Here is a 19,962-nt window from a genome sequence, read left to right as displayed (position 1 = left end):
TGTTGCGTCAACGCTTGTGACTCGATCACAGATATACACATACAAAAATAAAATTAAAAATGTTAACATCATACAGCCATGTAAACATCACTATGTGCAATTGTAATTTGTTAAAATGTCGATATTATTTTTTTACTATGCATTTTTTTAAATATATTTATATCTTAAATACAAGACTCATTCGTTTACCAATTTTAATTAAAAAGATACTATGAACAATGATATTTTATGTATAGATACGTTATATACTCACAATATATCCAAAAAAAATGCTTCATATGCTGTGTCAGGCACACACAAATACAATTTTCATTTTACTTAGTTTATTACATTGACAGACTGTATAAGAGAGATGGCTCTAATAAAATGATATAAACAAAAAAGACAAAGATAGTTTGTCACTTCCGCGCAGGTGTAAGCAAAAGTCATAAGAATTCACCAATTAAATATAAATAAACAAATAGTTGCCATGGTAATTGGCATAGACTAACGACACAGAAGGTTCAATGTTATAGATGTTAGGTTTCCTGCACAAGTAAATAAATGTGACAATTTCATTTACTATTTTATGATTATTATGATGTCGTATTGAAATGAAAAAAAAAAAACTTTTTTGGAGATGTAACTGTATTAAGTATTTATTAATAGCTGTGGTGTTCGTTTTCGGTCATCATCATTTCACCTGATAAACACCTACTGCATAGTCCTCCTTATAGAACTCCATAAGGACCGATCTTACGCTATTCGTTTCAAGGCAGTTCCCGAAACCCGTACAAGGTCATCACTCCAACTTGTAGGATAATAATTATAATAATAGTGGTGCCTAGATGAAAAAAATGGATGAAATGAAAGAAAGGATGAAGTATAAGCCTTTTTACACGCTTTATATTAGCTTCACCTGTATGTTTGTATGTTTGTAACCGACTTCTTTGGGCGCGATTTGGACCCACTTTAAACGGCCAGATTTCGTTCAAACTTTGTAGATTTATTGAGGACCGATGACAATACACTAATTTGATAAAATTTTCTATTTTTTAGTTCGGTTTTCTATAAAAAGCGTGTTTTTTAGTTTTATTAAACTATTATTATTTTTTATCTAAAACACAAATAAAATTTATGTTCAATAGCTATTTACAGAAAAGCAAATAGCATTTTTCGTCAGTAGCGATAATCTTACCGTATACGTATATTCAACATCATTTTTGCAAACAAACATTTTTGCCATCACGATTTCATTAAATATATCTAATAAATAGATATATTTGTTAATTATATGCACTGTGTGGATTTAAATATTAAAATAATCAAGTATTTACCCAAATCGAAATTAATAAAATAACCGTTCTATTTTCAATAATCGTATCTACATGATAATCTTTGAACACAGTGTACGCTAGCTTTGTCACACTAGTGATTGAAGCAATGTTTTATCCCTTTCATTATTTCAATACACGTGTCAAGCAAGTGTCATTCATAAAGAATTGTAAATTGTTATTTTTACTCTTAAACTGTAATAATTTAATATATTTTGCTGTGATATTATGATATTCCTTTATCTTTCTTTATTTTTTTGCACGAATACGTGCACTTTCTGAACACACAGGAAGGCATTTTCGACAACTTTAATGTACCTATCGGCACATGCGCTCACTGGGACCGGTGACAATCTGACTGATTGCATTGGTCCCAAATAGGACCAATTCACGGAATCAGTTTTGGTGCGTTGATGACGTATCTACCTCTTGTTTCTATATATAATATCATTGACTATGAAAAGATTTTTGTCAATTTTCGTTTCAAATTTTTTGAGACAACAAAAATATAAAAAAATGATATTTTTATATATAAAAAAGACATTTATTAATATAAAAAAAATATTACATTTTTTAATATTTTTTCTCAAAAAATGAGTCATTTAAGACTTTTTAATTTGACTACTTTCAATTATTTTTCCGATATTAATATTCATCAAAATTACGATTACACATAGCAAAAAAACCCATAACACATGCACATTGCACTGTCATATAATCCAAAACCTTATTACTCAGACTTAAAGAAAAACAACTATTTCTATAAAACAAATAATTTTTATATTCTTATTTACTATTTAAACGCAACGAACAAACACTATAATTATCCGTTAGTTGAAACGAAAATATTTTTTTTTGCAATAAAAAAAAAACAAAGAAAAAAGCCAGTGACAAAAATAACTACACTATGTAGACTTACACTTAAATATGTTTGGTCATTGTACAATCAAATGATTGAAAAACAATATTTTTGTAAAAAAAAAGTGCGTGTGCCGAGCACACGTTGTCAGAAGTGAAACTTATTTGGCAAGATTCAAAGATACCAAAATCGTCGCCCTACACGTTACGGCCATGACCTTAAAATTTTTACTGTCAACGCGCCTAAAGAAGCTTCACTTCAAAAAAATATTTTTAATGTAAAAGTGAAAATCACTGCCTTTCTTTTTAATTCCAATATGATATTTGGCAGTGTTTCAAAGAATATACTTCGAATTAGATTTTTTAGAAGAAAACGTTTTAGTTAAACATGTTTACTAAATGACTTTTATCATTATATTTTACTCCAAAAACAATACACATACATACAAAATGTATGTAACTTTGTCCTGATTATAAATTACTTTCGTCAAATCGCTGTAGAAAAAAGTTTACGCATATAAAACGTTTAGTTATAAAACTGATTTATTAAATATTAATATATTATTTATCAACTAGTCATATTTTAGTGTCTAAGAAAATAATAATATACGAATTTGTTTGACAAGAATACAAACTATGGCCGATTCGGTATTGCCATGATCGAAAATTTCAAGACATACTTGTTACTGTGTTGCCACACTTCTGTGTTCTATTTTCTAGGATTTAGTGTTGCCACATTAGGCGACAATTTCCCAATATTGCATGAGCCGCTCCCCGTTTGTCAAGCTCATGCCTTCCGGTCTGATGAAGTTGATTTCAATAGTCTTAAATCTCTTCTTTAATTCTGCGTCGAATAGCTGAAAAATGAAATGATTTTTTTAAGTTTACGTGGACATATATGGGGATAGTGTTACCATATCTTTATGCAAATCCAGTCATATGCGTTGGGATGGCATAATTCTGACATATCAGATTTTTGTAAATACTTTCAGTGGTTGTTTTAATCGTCTTTTCAAGCTTCTGCTTACGAACTAAACTATCTCTGGGTTAGTAAATCCGACACACTTTGTCGTATCGTATATGTTATAAGGTGCATACGTGTGTGAGGAAATGTGGTGGTGTGTATTAACAACACAATAACCCAGTTAAATAGCTGGAAGATCAGAGTGTAGGGTATGAGTGTGTGTGTGTGGGCGTAGTGATGTCTATGTGTGTGTGTACGTGTGTGTGTGACGGCGGAGTGGTGTGCTGTGTGTGTACGTATGTGTGTGACGGCGGAGTGGTGTGCTGTGTGTGTACGTGTGTGTGTGACGGCGGAGTGATGTGCTGTGTGTGTACGTGTGTGTGTGACGGCGGAGTGATGTGCTGTGTGTGTGTGTGTGTGACGGCGGAGTGGTGTGCTGTGTGTGTGTAACCGCGGAGTGGTGTGCTGTGTTGTGTGTATGTGTACGCTGACGGGCGCGGCCCAGTGCCGGCGCAGTGTGTGTGTGTGTACCTGCAGGTCGGTGGGCGCGAGCGGAGCGACGCTCGGCTGCAGCAGCGCTCGGCCGGCGGCGGCGCTGACGGGCGCGGCCCAGTGCCGGCGCAGTGTGTGTGTGTGTACCTGCAGGTCGGTGGGCGCGAGCGGAGCGACGCTCGGCTGCAGCAGCGCTCGGCCGGCGGCGGCGCTGACGGGCGCGGCCCAGTGCCGGCGCAGTGTGTGTGTGTGTACCTGCAGGTCGGTGGGCGCGAGCGGAGCGACGCTCGGCTGCAGCAGCGCTCGGCCGGCGGCGGCGCTGACGGGCGCGGCCCAGTGCCGGCGCAGTGTGTGTGTGTGTACCTGCAGGTCGGTGGGCGCGAGCGGAGCGACGCTCGGCTGCAGCAGCGCTCGGCCGGCGGCGGCGCTGACGGGCGCGGCCCAGTGCCGGCGCAGTGTGTGTGTGTGTACCTGCAGGTCGGTGGGCGCGAGCGGAGCGACGCTCGGCTGCAGCAGCGCTCGGCCGGCGGCAGCGCTGACGGGCGCGGCCCAGTGCCGGCGCAGCGCACGCAGCTCCCACAGCGACGAGCCGAGCGCTCGAGACCGGCACGCGCTCGTCTCCTCCATCACGTACGGGTCGTTCGACACTGCAAAACACATTCACAATGTAAAAAAATAAAAAAAATAAAATAAAATTGTGCGAACGTACAAGTCAATAGATCTAAATAGCTCACTTCCCCTTATTCAAAAAAAAAGGTGCACAAACTAATATTATTACTATCTTGTTCATCCGCAAAAACATTACCCACATTCACTTAAAAAAAAATCATTCAAAAAAAGTCCTCTCTTCTCCATTGTACGAGCAAGCACGTCCAAAGTGCAACAAGGCGCTTTGCTTGCAAATTGTGTCCAACATTTTACACTTTATATAAAATTAAAATCAGTTCATCGTCGCCGGTCATTAAGAGTACCTCGCGTGACTCATCCATCCATTATATAGTTATTATATTCAGTTTAATACAAGTTTTATATAGTTTAAATAACTCTTTTATTTCAATATTAATTAATAATACACACGTACGGGATAGGCCCGTACATCCATTTAACACGGTAACATGCACTCACTGATAGCGGGCGTGTCCTCGCAGCAGATCATGCGCTTGAGCGCGGGGTGCCGCAGCAGCAGGTTGGACACGAGCTGCAGCAGCGCGTCCGCGTCCTCCGGGCTCGCGACCAGCGCTAGGCGGGAGATGCGCTTTGCGAACGCGGCTACTAGACTCTCCGGTAAATGCCTAGAGAACAGGATAATTCACATTTAGTCATGTTTAAGGTGCTTGGAAAACAGTTCAATTGACTTCTAATTTTGGTTATTTACTCTCCGGTAAATGCCTATAGAACAGGATAATTCACATTCAGTCATGTGCTTGGAAAACAGCTTAATTTACTTTTAATTTTGGTAATTTATGAGGGTAGTTTGATTTTTAATTCTTCAAAATACCCTCACTTTTTTACTGTCAGAGAAAATACCTAGAAATATTGTAAAAATGACAAAAAAAGCCTTGAAAAAAATAAGAGGTTTGATAAAAATTTATTACAAAGAGTGAGATAGCAACATTTCATTTTCCACTGAAACTTCCAAAAAAATAACTTCTCAATTCAAGCGCTTTTTTGCTTAAAGATTATAATTATAATGTTGACAAAACTCACGTGGAACTCAAAAATATATCGGCCAGGTGCAGCAGCCGTCGTTTGTATCGAGTAGCAAACATCTCCGGCTCGAACATAGCGTAGAGACGATCGTATATATCCGGATACTCAATGTTGTGATGACGGACCAGTTCAAGGACACCTTGGAGTGCTAGCATGCTTATTGGACCACCTATGGAAGGATGTTTGTGAATTATTTGATTGGAAGTAATTTGGGATCTAGTCTATATTTATGGATATTAAAAAAAAAAAACAACTAGCTCCTGTTTTAACACGCCTCTTTCGTCTTTCAATTACAACTGGAAAAGTACCAAAATCATGGAAGCTTGGGAACTTGCAGCCGATGCACAGAAGAGTTAGAGGTATAATGTTAAAAAAAACCTTTCTGGTGGAAAATGTATAAATTATTACCAGCGTCCAAGCTATCGCACAGCATGTCAGTAGCGAGGTGCGGTCGGGCCAGTAGGGGCATGAGCCGCTCCACGAGCAGCAGCAGCGCGCGGCGGTGCGTGCGCGGCTCCCCGCACAGCGGCCACTGGCACGCGAAGCCCCAGCACCTGTTCGCGTAGCGCTTGCAGTTCGCGGCGCCCAGTTGGAAGCTGCCCTTTCCTGTGGGAATGGACTTGTTAAGTTGCTTGTCATGACTAGGAGTGTCTAAACATATAGTCAAGTTTTGCTGACGTCATGAAAATGTAGTGACTAACTACATTTTCATGACGTCAGCAAAACTTGACAAAAATGAGAGTCATATTTATAAAATGCAATGCAAAAATACTCTTTCAGTTTTCATGGGAGAAAAAAATCTGCTCACAACTAGAAGTGTCTAGGTTGATGAAATGTATAGTCAAGTTTAGGTGATGTCATGAAAATGTAGTTATGAGAGTCATGTTTATAAACTGCAATGCAAAAATACTCTTTACAATCAGTTATTATGGGAGAAAAAAATCTGCTGCAATAACAGTTTTCATGTGAGAAAAAAATCAGTTTGCAGAAACCATATTATTAGTGTTTTGTACAAAATCAACAGGAATTCATCTCCTCTAAATGTCTAGTCTAGTCTGTCGAGCTAGAAAATTATGATTTGATTATTTCGTACCAACATTATATCTTTATAAAAATAAGTTGTATCAAATACCTATAAGATCACAAAATAATATAGACATGTTATAGACACAATACATACTTTCACTGGCACAAAGTAGCTTGTCCTCTTTCTCATCTTCTCTATCCTTGGCTTTAGGCTTGTTTTCTGTTGGTATCTCGAGGGCTAGCAGCTTGTCCAGCAGTTCCAAATAGTTCTGCATGTAAATGTGGGTTGGTGACCTGTAAATTGAAATGTAGCTATTACTTCTTACTAACAAAATGATGAATGTTTATAAAAAAAATTTGTAATTTTTTTTTTTGGAAGTACAATAAAGTATTCAAATATATAAATAACTCAACAGTAACATTGATTGAACTTATTTTAAATTTTGTTATTATATCTAAATTGCATTGAATGCTATGAAAATAAAAATTATGAGAACTTACTTGCGATAAGCAATAGTACACAGGACTTTCAAGCCAAACTGTTGCATGTCCCGATATTCAGTGAATTCTTGGAAGCGAGTGATAGGAGCTGTCATGGGTATTTCCGAGTCAAGCAGTACATTAAATATATTCTGTAAACAATATTAATTATGTAATAACCATATACATCAACACAATAAAAACAATGATAATGCATAAATAATTGTAACACATTTTATTTGTGAACTAAACTACAATGGCTAAAAACTGTTATACTAATTATGTTTAGAAGTATCAATATATTTCAAACCATGTGACTGTTTGTTTGAAAGCATATTGCATTTAAAAATGATACAAAATAAAGAGAGAAGTTACATTAATAACAGGCAATAAGAAGTATATGCATAAGCATTGCCGTCTTTATAGGAACTTACCTTCAATCTAACCGAAGGGAAGTAATATCCGCTCGTGTGTTCCAACGGATGTTTTCCCTCTGCCTGCAGCAACTTGCAGGCAGTGACTAGGGCCTGCAGTCTCGAGTTGGTGCGGCCGCGTTTGATGCACTCCAACACGCGCGTCAACGCAGTCTCGTAGCACTCGTTTAGCCATCTGCGGTACTCTGCTTCAGGGCTGTGATCTGTATAGTAAAAACAAATCCTATCAAGAGTATTTTTCAGTTTTATATCACCTAAATAATGCAATAAAATCATGTTTATATAAATGTGGACCATTATAAAATCATTATACAAGACAAGAGCTTGCAGGTTGACTTTCGACCTTTACATAAGCGAAAATAACATCATAATAAGTAACTGGTGCGTAATTTTACACACGTAAATAGGCATTTAATTTTACATTGAATAACATGTGCGTGGTAGAAAAAACTTATTCAATAGCGGTCAGGCAAATAGAACGCAAAATCAATATTTTCTTGATGACAAATGAAAACCATGTATACACACCTGCAGGTTTTAATGGTACTATTTGTTGTATAAGATCACCCCTTTTTAACAGCTCCGTAAATATAACTTCGATTGCAAGCAATAAAGGAGTATAGTTCTCCGTTTCCGCCTAAAAATATTAAGCAAAATGTGAGTAACCTAAGACGCAATTTCAAGTATATTTATGATCATATTTATAGGAAAATTGCTTACCTCAAACATCTGAATGATATCAGCGAGATTATTCGCATTTTTTCTTGAGTTTAAAAACTCATTTGCCTTATTGCGTAGCTGGGCCGAAATCATTTTAGATAAATTTGGTTGCACATCAGCCATTTTTGTATTGAAAAGAATTAGACATAAATCATAGAGAATAATAATATGAAAATAATTGACATAGACAATAGACTCAAAGAAACTAAAGTTGCGTTCATAAACTTTTAAACTAAAATGCTCATTCAAGTATTTTGTTCTATTAAATTACAGTGAAAATGTGTTCCAGAATCATTAAAATTTCATTTAAAAGTTCGTTTTATTAAAATAAAACTAATTTATGTCTTTGCCATTAAAATAAAAATTAAGAATATTGCGCATTGACTACCAGTGCAAACTTAGCACCCCATCTATGGAATTTTGGGTCGAAAATGACCTTGATTGTTAGGTCCCCGTTAGGTCCTTTAAGGTCCACCAATTTTTTCGTTAGGTCCCCTTTAGTTTTTTTTTAAATAATTTTTTAAATTTTAGGTATAAAAAAATTACACTTTAGCACCCCATCCATAGAATTTTGGGTCAAAAATGACCTTAATCTATAGGTCTTCGTTAGGTCCTATAAGGTCCCACAATTTTTTCGTTAGGTCCCCTTTAGTTTTTTTTTAAATATTTTTTTTTTAATTTTGGGTATAAAAAAATTACACTTTAGCACCTCATCCATATCAAAATTGGCGAATTTTATCAAAATCGTATTCTTTACCGTTAGGTCCGTATAGGTCCATCATTGAAATTGTTAAATTATTTATTTTATTAAAATCTATATATTTATAAGAAAGTCGTGTTAGTTACTCCACTTATAACTCAAGAACGGCTGAACCGATTTAGCTGAAAATTGGCAGGGAGGTAGTTTAGAGCCAGGAGAAGGATATAGGATACTAAATATGTACCACGGGCGAAGCCGGGGCACTAGTTATAAAATAATTGAAACCTGCGCATGCGCCTTAGAGCATTAAGACATGCGCACATCATACATAAACAGCGCGAAATTTAAATTGGTATCGTTTCATTTATTAAATCAATAAATAAATCTATACTAGTCACGTCTGGTTCGAAAGATGAGACTGGCTTTTTATTTCGAAAATTTATTTGGCAACACTTAACAGTTAACTGTCATTAAAACCTGAGTTGTTGATGTGTCAAAGCTTGTCAAAGTGATTTTATTTCTCAGAACCTCAGAACAAAGAATCCTATGGAACTGCCGTAATTGTTCAATTTGACGCGGAAATAATAATGATATACCCATCTCTTTCTCACAACAGTGGTTTTACCTTAGAAAAAGCATCAACACTCTTTTTATTAGCGCCCTCTTCATTGGCATCGATGTACCTTTGCTGCCACGGACGCCATCTTAGTATCCGGTTTTGTTTACATGTGAGAAGATGTCATTGTGAAATTTTTATGATTTTCCAGTGTTTTTCGACCATAATCTAGTGTAATAAGTATAATTGAAATTAATAATAGGTACCATGAAGTGTTCTATAGTAGGTTGTGGCCTATGCCAAAGCAAAAACAGGCCGAATCTAACCTTTCAAGGGTAAGTGGCTAACATTTTGTTAAATTGTTGCTTATATTAAAGTGTATTTATTATCAAGTGTATAGAAATCTTTTAATCATTTTACATTTAATCATCTTAGTTATTATGAGCTGTAGAAACCCGCAATATTCTCCTTATTTCATTTGCATCGAAAACATAAACATGAGTGCTAGTGTCGAACATCATCGCATAAACACCTTATCGATAAATTATTAATTTGTTTATTAATTACGTGCGAAGTTATATGTTGTTGTATATTTTCTCGTTTTAGTTTACCAAGTAACGAATCCCGGCGAAAGGCATGGTTGGAAAAGATTGGCATAGAAAATATCCGGCCAGGAACTAAAAACATTAATGTGTGCTCATTGCACTTTGAAGAGAGCGCATTTAATAAGACTTTAAACATTGTTTGATTGAGAGATGATGCTATCCCAACAGTATTTGTTTTTTTTAGGTACAAGGTAGTAATTGAAATTGTACCCCCTTACTGTTGACCGATTAATCTAATTGCTATATGCTTCACAATATCTTTTTTGACTTATATGCTCTAGAGACCTAGAGTGTCATGAGACAAGTGGTGTGATGACTGGTACTTAAAACCTACTGAGTTATTTTTTAGTTTTTAAGATATTACCTACATTATTAAAATCTTTTAAAGTGAAACTTTTATTACATGGTCTCAAACTTTTTCTATACTTAATATTGTAAAAAGGAAAGATTTGATTGTGTATGCACAAAAAGACCTCAAAACTACTGGTCCAATTTTTTTAATTCTTTCGTTGTTGGAAAGCTACACTTTCCATAAGTATATAATACACTATGTTTGTTCAATAAATTATTTTAATAAAAAAAAAAATACTAAAAGTTTTACAATTTACCAAACATTGAGTCCATGTTTCTGTAGCAATCTATTTATTATTACTTGGGACCATATCTAATGTAACATTTTTATCTCTTTCAGGCAGACCATCCATCTCAATTTGCTTTAATTGACATATGAAATACTACTGATCAACCATCATGCTGTTATCCACATCCACAAGATGCCAAGGATCTTGAATTGGTAAGAGCAGTTCTTGAATAGAAAACCTATATGAAATAATTCTTGTTTAAAAAAAGGGAACTTCAATACGTAACTTTTTCATAGTCTTAGTCATACATGCTGAGATTCATGTGTATAATTATGAGAACTGTTATCAATAATTAAAATTTATTTAATGTTTTAGGCTTCAGCACTCGAAGAATTAAAAAAAAATAGAAGAAAAAGTGGAGAAACAGAAAAAGAAAATTAAATGTTTAAATGAAGTGGTCCGTCAACAAATTTCCACACTGTATATGGCCAAGCTCATTTGCCGCATCTGAGACTACTGTCGCATGTACCTAAACATATTATATAGTAACCACTATAACTTAAATAAATTATTTTATGAAAAAATTGTGTTTGTTATTTAACTATACTTGCCCTTGAGGCTTGAACATCTGCTTGAGTCACTCACATGTATTTTAGCCAGCGGCTCTGCTCTTTTTTATTTTCGTACATGCGAACGAAGTCGCGGGTAAAGAATGCTCTTATGATCGAATGGGTTGCTTGGAAGAAATTGCTTGGAGCAATAAAGCCGCCTTTTGACTAAATATGTCCTATTAAGTAAAATTTGTATTTTCTGTTTGTGTGCAATAAAGCTTATAAATAAATAAATAAAGTACCCTATGGATGGCTCCATAGTCAAATAAAACCCGATGTTAAATTTCATCAAAATTGGCTTATCCGTTTTAGCGTGAAAACGGAATATACATACATACACACTTTCGCATTTATAATATTATAAAACCTATCTTATGTGTTAATTCAAGTTACCCTCAATATGTGTGCTAAATTTCATTGTGATCGGTTCAGTAGTATTTGCGTGAAAGAGTAACAAACTTACACATCCATCTTCACAAACTTTCGCATTTATAATATTAGTAGGAAGTATGATAGGATAGGATTAGTGTGGATACATAGGTATATAAAGAAAACCCTGTCAATCGCGAAAAAAATCAGCTGTTTCATATAAAACTGCAGAACGAAAATATCAAAATGTATTGATTACACACTACAGCTATCCCTAGTAGGTAGGTACAATTGCAAAATGGTTAATCCGAATCACGAATTACCGAGTAACGATTGCCCGATAGAAGTAGTTATCTTTTTTTATTTTGTTGAAAGAAGTACCTCTTACTAGGTAAGCACCTACTGCATACTTATCATTCAAAAAGACAAAATTCTTATTACCTGAATTACCCATTCTTAACTCTATCATCAATCGATACAATATTATCGACTAGACGAACAAGTGAACGTCCCTAGCCCGCCATGTTTGTTCCCCGATTTGTTTACTTAGGTATGCAGGAAAAGTACATGCATATGGCAGTTCCATATGATCGTTATTCAGAGCTCAGAACAAAGAATCCTATGGAACTGCCGTAATTGTTCAATTTGACGCGGAAATAATAATGATATACCCATCTCTTTCTCACAACAGTGGTTTTACCTTAGAAAAAGCATCTACACTCTTTTTATTAGCGCTCTCTTCATTGGCATCGATGTACCTTTGCTGCGCGGACGCCATCTTAGTATACGGTTTTGTTTACATGTGAGAAGATGTCATTGTGAAATTTTTATGATTTTCCAGTGTTTTTCGACCATAATCGAGTGTAATAAGTATAATTGAAAATAATAATAGGTACCATGAAGTGTTCTATAGTAGGTTGTGGCCTATGCCAAAGCAAAAACAGGCCGAATCTAACCTTTCAACGGTAAGTGGCTAACATTTTGTTAAATTGTTGCTTATATTAAAGTGTATTTATTATCAAGTGTATAGAAATCTTTTAATCATTTTACATTTAATCGTCTTAGTTATTATGAGCTGTAGAAACCCGCAATATTCGCCTTATTTCATTTGCATCGAAAACATAAACATGAGTGCTAGTGTCGAACATCATCGCATAAACACCTTATCGATAAATTATTAATTTGTTTATTAATTACGTGCGAAGTTATATATTGTTGTATATTTTCTCGTTTTAGTTTACCAAGTAACGAATCCCGGCGAAAGGCATGGTTGGAAAAGATTGGCATAGAAAATATCCGGCCAGGAACTAAAAACATTAATGTGTGCTCATTGCACTTTGAAGAGAGCGCATTTAATAAGACTTTAAACATTGTTTGATTGAGAGATGATGCTATCCCAACAGTATTTGCAAAGGTAAATAATTCATCAATCTTTTTATTAAACAACTAGCTGCTCCGCGCGGTTTCACCCCCGTGGCTCCAATACTGTTGGTCGAAGCGTGGTGATATATATTATATACCCTATAGGCTTCCTCGATGAATGAGCTATCTAACACCGAAAGAATTTTTCAAATCGGACCAGTAGTTCCCTAGACTAGCGCGTTCAAACAAACAAACAAACTCTTCAGCTTTATAATATTATAGTATAGATTTTATTTAGCTCATCCTGTTTGTTTTTTTTAGGTACAAGGTAGTAATTGAAATTGTACCCCCTTACTGTTGACCGATTAATCTAATTGCTATATGCTTCACAATATCTTTTTTGACTTATATGCTCTAGAGACCTAGACTGTCATGAGACAAGTGGTGTGATGACTGGTACTTAAAACCTACTGAGTTATTTTTTAGTTTTTAAGATATTACCTACATTATTAAAATCTTTTAAAGTGAAACTTTTATTACATCGTCTCAAACTTTTTCTATACTTAATAATTAATATTGTAAAAAGGAAAGATTTGATTGTGTATGCACAAAAAGACCTCAAAACTACTGGTCCAATTTTTTTAATTCTTTCGTTGTTGGAAAGCTACACTTTCCATATAAGTATATAATACACTATGTTTGTTCAATAAATTATTTTAATAAAAAAAAAATACTAAAAGTTTTACAATTTACCAAACATTGAGTCCATGTTTCTGTAGCAATCTATTTATTATTACTTGGGACCATATCTAATGTAACATTTTTATCTCTTTCAGGCAGACCATCCATCTCAATTTGCTTTAATTGACATATCAAATACTACTGATCAACCATCATGCTCAGGTTATTCACATCCACAAGATGCCAAGGATCTTGAATTGGTAAGAGCAGTTCTTGAATAGAAAACCTATATGAAATAATTCTTGTTTAAAAAAAGGGAACTTCAATACGTAACTTTTTCATAGTCTTAGTCATACATGCTGAGATTCATGTGTATAATTATGAGAACTGTTATCAATAATTAAAATTTATTTAATGTTTTAGGCTTCAGCACTCGAAGAATGAAAAAAATAGAAGAAAAAGTGGAGAAACAGAGAAAGAAAATTAAATGTTTAAATGAAGTGGTCCGTCAACAAATTTCCACACTGTATATGGCCAAGCTCATTTGCCGCATCTGTGACTACTGTCGCATGTACCTAAACATATATAGTAACCACTATAACTTAAATAAATTATTTTATGAAAAAATTGTGTTTGTTATTTAACTATACTTGCCCTTGAACATCTGCTTGAGTCACTCACATGTATTTTAGCCAGCGGCTCTGCTCTTTTTTATTTTCGTACATGCGAACGAAGTCGCGGGTAAAGAATGCTCTTATGATCGAATGGGTTGCTTGGAAGAAATTGCTTGGAGCAATAAAGCCGCCTTTTGACTAAATATGTCCTATTAAGTAAAATTTGTATTTTCTGTTTGTGTGCAATAAAGCTTATAAATAAATAAATAAAGTACCCTATGGATGGCTCCGGTCAAATAAAACCCGATGTTAAATTTCATCAAAATTGGCTTGTCCGTTTTAGCGTGAAAACGGAATATACATACATACACACTTTCGCATTTATAATATTATAAAACCTATCTTATGTGTTAATTCAAGTTACCCTCAATATGTGTGCTAAATTTCATTGTGATCGGTTCAGTAGTATTTGCGTGAAAGAGTAACAAACTTACACATCCATCTTCACAAACTTTCGCATTTATAATATTAGTAGGAAGTGATAGGATAGGATTAGTGAGGATACATAGGTATATAAAGAAAACCCTGTCAATCGCGAAAAAAATCAGCTGTTTCATATAAAACTGCAGAACGAAAATATCAAAATGTATTGATTACACACTACAGCCACAGTATTACAATATTATTTCCTATAGGAAATATGGTAATACTGTGCTACAGCTATCCCTAGTAGGTAGGTACAATTGCAAAATGGTTAATCCGAATCACGAATTACCGAGTAACGATTGCCCGATAGAAGTAGTTATCTTTTTTATTTTGTTGAAAGAAGTACCTCTTACTAGGTAAGCACCTACTGCATACTTATCATTCAAAAAGACAAAATTCTTATTACCTGAATTACCCATTCTTAACTCTATCATCAATCGATACAATATTATCGACTAGACGAACAAGTGAACGTCCCTAGCCCGCCATGTTTGTACCCCGATTTGTTTACTTAGGTATGCAGGAAAAGTACATGCTTATGGCAGTTCCATATGATCGTTGTTCAGAGTTTTATTTTCTGCGATTTTAGCTTAGGATTTTAGTGATTTCTAATAATTGAAAACTGAGTTGAAAACATGACGAAAACTTTAAACTATGATTAATAAATTTAAAAAGAAACAATTTGAAAGAGATGTAGTTTTCAAGGAAAAACACACAGTGTGACTTGATATTTTGATACTTTTCATCTTGATTGCATTGCACATTATATGATTTGTTTAATATTATTATTATTATTTTGCATGGATGATACCAGTAATCCAGTTATAAACTATTAAAGCAACAATATAAAATTGAACGATCTGTCCGTTCAAAATGTTTAAAGACACAAAATCAGTATCTCAACGAGATTTCTTCTATGACCGAACCATGTTATTCATGTTGAAGAGCAGTACAAAAAAAACAAGATGGAATAACTGCAGAAATGGAAGAGTTAATGATGTCAGAGATAATGATAGTGATTCTTATTCTTTATTCGCGGCTGAACGCGGCTTTTAGATTTAATATGATTATATTGATTAAACAAAATTTAATTGTATTTTATTATGTTTTTTATTACTTTCACTAGCTGTTCTTTTTTTTATCTGTATCAGATAACTGTACCAGATTACATATATATAATATTATATAGATGAAGAGTTTGTAGAGGTTGTTAATCTCTCAAAAAAACAAAGCTCGTAATAATAAATTAAAGTATCAAAACTTTATTTCCAACTATAACCTAAGTTACCATTAGGTTACCTTAATATGATGATTTTTTGAATTTGCCGCCTTTTCCAGTCTTATCTTTCGTTAGCCGGACTATCACCACAGTATCACCATATTTCCTACAGTATGGCGACGAATGTACTTGTGCAGAGAAACGGAGGGGAACTGGCGGGGGGTCGGGCGACGCGGGCCGCTTAATGCAATCACGCTGAGTTTGCATTAACTATCGCGAAAGGACGACGCAGTCGTATTTTTTGTGTAATAATTTTATTATACATAGGTACTTACATATTCTATTATGGCGCGCAAAAACTGTTCCGTTTACGGATGTAAATCTACATTGAAATCCCAGAAGGAAACAATATTTCAGAAAGATTGTATTAATAATTGTATCTGTTGAATTAAAATCAAAGCTATGTATATGTTGTCCTCATTATTTTCTAATCAGATTGTACATCCCAATGCGAATGCATTACTTCTTAAATGGTATAATATACAATTAAGAACATCCAAAAATAAAGTGTCCACGTAAATAATATTTAGCAGTGCAATATCTGTAATTATATATTTATGAACAAATGATTACATCAGATTTAATAATCGCAATTATTTTGAATGTACATATGAATAAATGATTTCATCATAATATTAATAATCACAATTGTTTTATTTCCCATTTGTTGCAACCCTAGCGTATTTTCGTGTGGCAGCGTAAGTACCTACGCTGGCGGCGGCATCGCGCGACATCAAAGGCGTTTCCTTACTGTAGGAAATAATATTGTAATACTGTGCTATCACTATCATTATTATATTATACATAGTATAAAACAAAGTCGCTTTCTCTGTCCCTATGTCCCTTTGTACGCTTAAATCTTTGAAACTACGCAACGGATTTTGATGCAGTTTCTTTTAATAGATAGAGTGATTCAAGAGGAAGGTTTATATGTATAATAACATCCATTAAATAGTGGAGAAGTACTGCTATTTTTGAGGTTTCTAATGTGATGTCGTAAAAAATTACCAGCCTTACTTATAAAAACTGACTGATCTGTTGCATAAACACCTCTCAGTTAAATAACTCTCAACTCCTTAAACAATGATTAAAATAATCTTAGGTACTTATAAACCTATCTCAGCAGTCTCTCAACTAAGTTACGTCAATATATGTATTTTTTTCTAGTAACATTATCGAAATAAAACCCGCTATTCACGTAAAACTTGACTAAAAATGTACTTTTTGACAAATATGAATGGTAGACTTTATTTTGTATGACGTTTAACTGACAGGATATTGATAACTTTCAAATTTCAAACATTTGTACAGATTTGAGATTTTTGATAAATTCAAATTCAGTTTTAATTTAAAATGAGTTCAATGATCAATAAACGTTCTCGTTCGACGAATTGGAGTGAGGAGGATAAGGTACGTAATGTACACAAGAAATCTAATAGAATGTACTTATTTCCTTACATGTTTTAATGCTTATTAATAAATATATATTGCTCTTTAGAAAGTGCTTCGAAAATAATTAGTGCTCGAGCGAGCACATATTATATTAGAGAATAAGGATACGTCGACTAATACAAATACAGCAAAAAAACTTGCATGGGAAGATGTTTTGTCTTGGTTATTTTAGTTTTACTTATTCTAACAGTTTCTTGTATTTAATAAATTGTTACAGTGTAATAACATTATTATTGTATTTATATTTCAGTTATAATATCATTTCACTCCATAAAAGGGACTTAAGCCAAATACAAAATCAGTGGAGGAATTTGAAGAAAGCTAAGGCTTCGGAACACAAATTTAGAACGGCAAGAAACATGACAGGCGGGGGACCTCCGCCACCAAGTCCTCCGCCTGAAGATCAAGAGCTTATAGCAGCTCTTCCTAATGAGTTTGTGGTTGATAACAATCCTTTCGATAGCGATGCAACACATGGCCAACAGGTTTATATTTTTTACATTTTCTACTGCTATTATTCCTTAATTTGGAATATCCATTAAGGGATAATAGCGCTATGCATATATAGTTTTTTATTGTGAGATTGAGTAATTATATTTTATATATTTATAGGAAGTTACTAAGGAGTCTGCTGATGATACATTGAAATTGAATGAAAATGATGAAAGCACTGCACATGCATAGGTAATCATATTATATAATAATTTGTATAATATTTTTATCAGTTATGTTATACAAAAATATCAGTATTATAAATAAAATTTATATTATTTTAAAATAATTATTATTTTTTTATTTTTAGCCTGAATTGCCAAATTTCTCCACTGAATTGCCACGTATAAATCCTACACATCATATTTTCAAAGCTAAACCAAAAAAAACGTAAGTATGTAATGTTGAAAATAGAATTTCATGAAATTTCCTGTGCTTATTGTTCAGCTGTGATTTATGTGAAATAATGTTTAATGTTTATGTTATTTTTACAGTGGGAAATCAAATTCCAATTACGAGCATCAATTATTCCTCCTTGCAAAAAAAAGCAGGGAGGAATTAATGAAGCAACAACAAGAGTTGCATCTATTAAGAATAGAGCAAGAGAGGGAGCTTCACCTATTAAGAATAGAACAAGAGAGGGAGCTTCACGAGAAGAAGCTCCAAATACTTGCATTAGAGGAGGAATATTTAAAAAAAATAAATTTTGAAAAATAATAAAATATGGTTTTTATTGATTAAAATAAGTTTCAATATAAATGGCCCTGTTTATATTTTCGTCTTCATCTTCTATATTATCAGGGATAGTTGGATCGATTAATAATTGATTTTCAAGGCCTGAAGGATCTAGAAAAATACAAAATAAAGAATTAAAATATGCTTATTTTTTATGTATTGGCATTATTAAATATACTTTGTTTACATATTAGTTTGCACAAATACCTTGATTTAAAATAGACTCATTAAAGAGTATTGCTAAATTGTGCAAAACTGCACAAGCAACAATAGTGGTCTTGATCACTTGCAGAGACCCTCGCATTGTTTCGTTGAGTATGCGGAATCTTTGCTTCCACACCCCAAAGCAACGCTCTACAGTATTCCTCGTTCGTATGTGACTCAGGTTGTACCTTTCTTCTGCCTGTGTCCTTGGTCTTAATATTGGTGTTAGAAGATGCGAAGTACAAGGATACCCGCTATCTCCAATCAGCTTCCCATGAAATTCATTCTCCTCAAACCTCCGCTTTATTGAGCTTTCTCTATATATGCGGGAATCATGTGTACTTCCTCTCCAGTGACACACAATATCGCAGATTTTAAGGTCAGAGTCACATACTACCTGTAATTATTGTCATCAATATTATTATAAATTAGAAACACATAATAGCACACATAACAATGAAAATTTATTACTTTAAATACACTATGATCAAACTAAAATGTTATTGTACAATGTTCATACTTGAGTGTTAATGGAGTAATGTCCCTTCCTATTAACATAGTACTGTCCAGCCTCTCCACTCACTTTGCGTATCTTAATATGAGTGCAATCTATTGCACCAATGATACGCTTCATCCCGCATATTATGGCCTCAAATTTCCTAATTGCTTTGGCTTCCTCGGTTGAGTTCGACGGCATATTAATATAACGCGAACTTTTAGAAGCTAACGCAATAGCAACATTTCGGGACAAACGGGAAAGTGTCTGTTGACTCATTCTGTGAATGTCAGCACAATCTTCTTGGATCTGTAATGTAATAGATCGTTATACAGGCTTTTCTATTGTATATATCCAAAACTAGAGCACAAGTCACATCTACCTCATGCCGGCCCCAATATCGAATAACTGCCATCACTTGCAGTTCCACTGGAATACCGCCCCCTCGAGTGTCCACGCGAAGGTCATCCCGAATCAAATTAATGATTTGTTGCATGTTATTCTTTCCGAATCTATACCTCGACCGTAGTGTGCACAGAACAAATATACTCGTAGTGTGGCCCTGTGGCCGCTACAAAAAATATATTGACACCATAGATTGACACTAATACCAGGTTATTTTAATTCTAGGTTGAAAAGTAGGTTTTTAATAAATAAGCACTCTCAGAACAATAGATTTATTTAATAAATGAAACGATACCATTTTAAATTTCGCGCTGTTTATGTATGATGTGCGCATGCC

At 34.4% G+C, this 19,962-nt stretch overlaps 1 protein-coding gene and 1 long non-coding RNA gene across 4 annotated transcripts; one reads left to right on the top strand and one right to left on the bottom strand.

Annotated features, from left to right (window-relative positions):
- Positions 1–2,639: 2,639 nt before the first annotated feature.
- Positions 2,640–8,142, bottom strand: LOC149489351 (nucleolar complex protein 4 homolog A). The gene is made up of 10 exons (XM_089712402.1): positions 7,998–8,142; positions 7,806–7,914; positions 7,278–7,480; positions 6,865–6,995; positions 6,518–6,657; positions 5,746–5,943; positions 5,335–5,506; positions 4,753–4,919; positions 3,667–4,274; positions 2,640–3,028 (listed from the first exon to the last, which is right to left on the bottom strand). The coding sequence occupies exons 1-10, from the start codon at positions 8,118–8,120 to the stop codon at positions 2,909–2,911; spliced, it is 1,971 nt and encodes a 656-aa protein (XP_089568528.1). The 5' UTR covers positions 8,121–8,142; the 3' UTR covers positions 2,640–2,908.
- A 1,072-nt stretch (positions 8,143–9,214) lies between these two features.
- On the top strand, positions 9,215–15,076 carry LOC149489350 (uncharacterized). 3 transcript variants are annotated; one of them, XR_016317873.1, is made up of 7 exons: positions 9,215–9,588; positions 9,860–10,042; positions 10,550–10,651; positions 10,815–12,384; positions 12,656–12,833; positions 13,618–13,722; positions 13,886–15,076. It is a non-coding gene; the product is annotated as an uncharacterized LOC149489350 (long non-coding RNA). The 3 variants fall into 3 exon arrangements; XR_016317872.1 differs by having other exon boundaries at positions 9,860–10,049; XR_016317874.1 differs by lacking the exon at positions 9,860–10,042.
- The last annotated feature ends 4,886 nt before the right edge of the window (positions 15,077–19,962 follow it).

Source organism: Colias philodice, chromosome 3, assembly GCF_061535455.1.
Source record: "Colias philodice isolate Cphi_HAF_F1 chromosome 3, ilColPhil1 Martin Lab GWU primary, whole genome shotgun sequence".
Taxonomy (NCBI): domain Eukaryota; kingdom Metazoa; phylum Arthropoda; class Insecta; order Lepidoptera; family Pieridae; genus Colias; species Colias philodice.
This window is presented reverse-complemented; position numbering and strand designations above follow the sequence as displayed.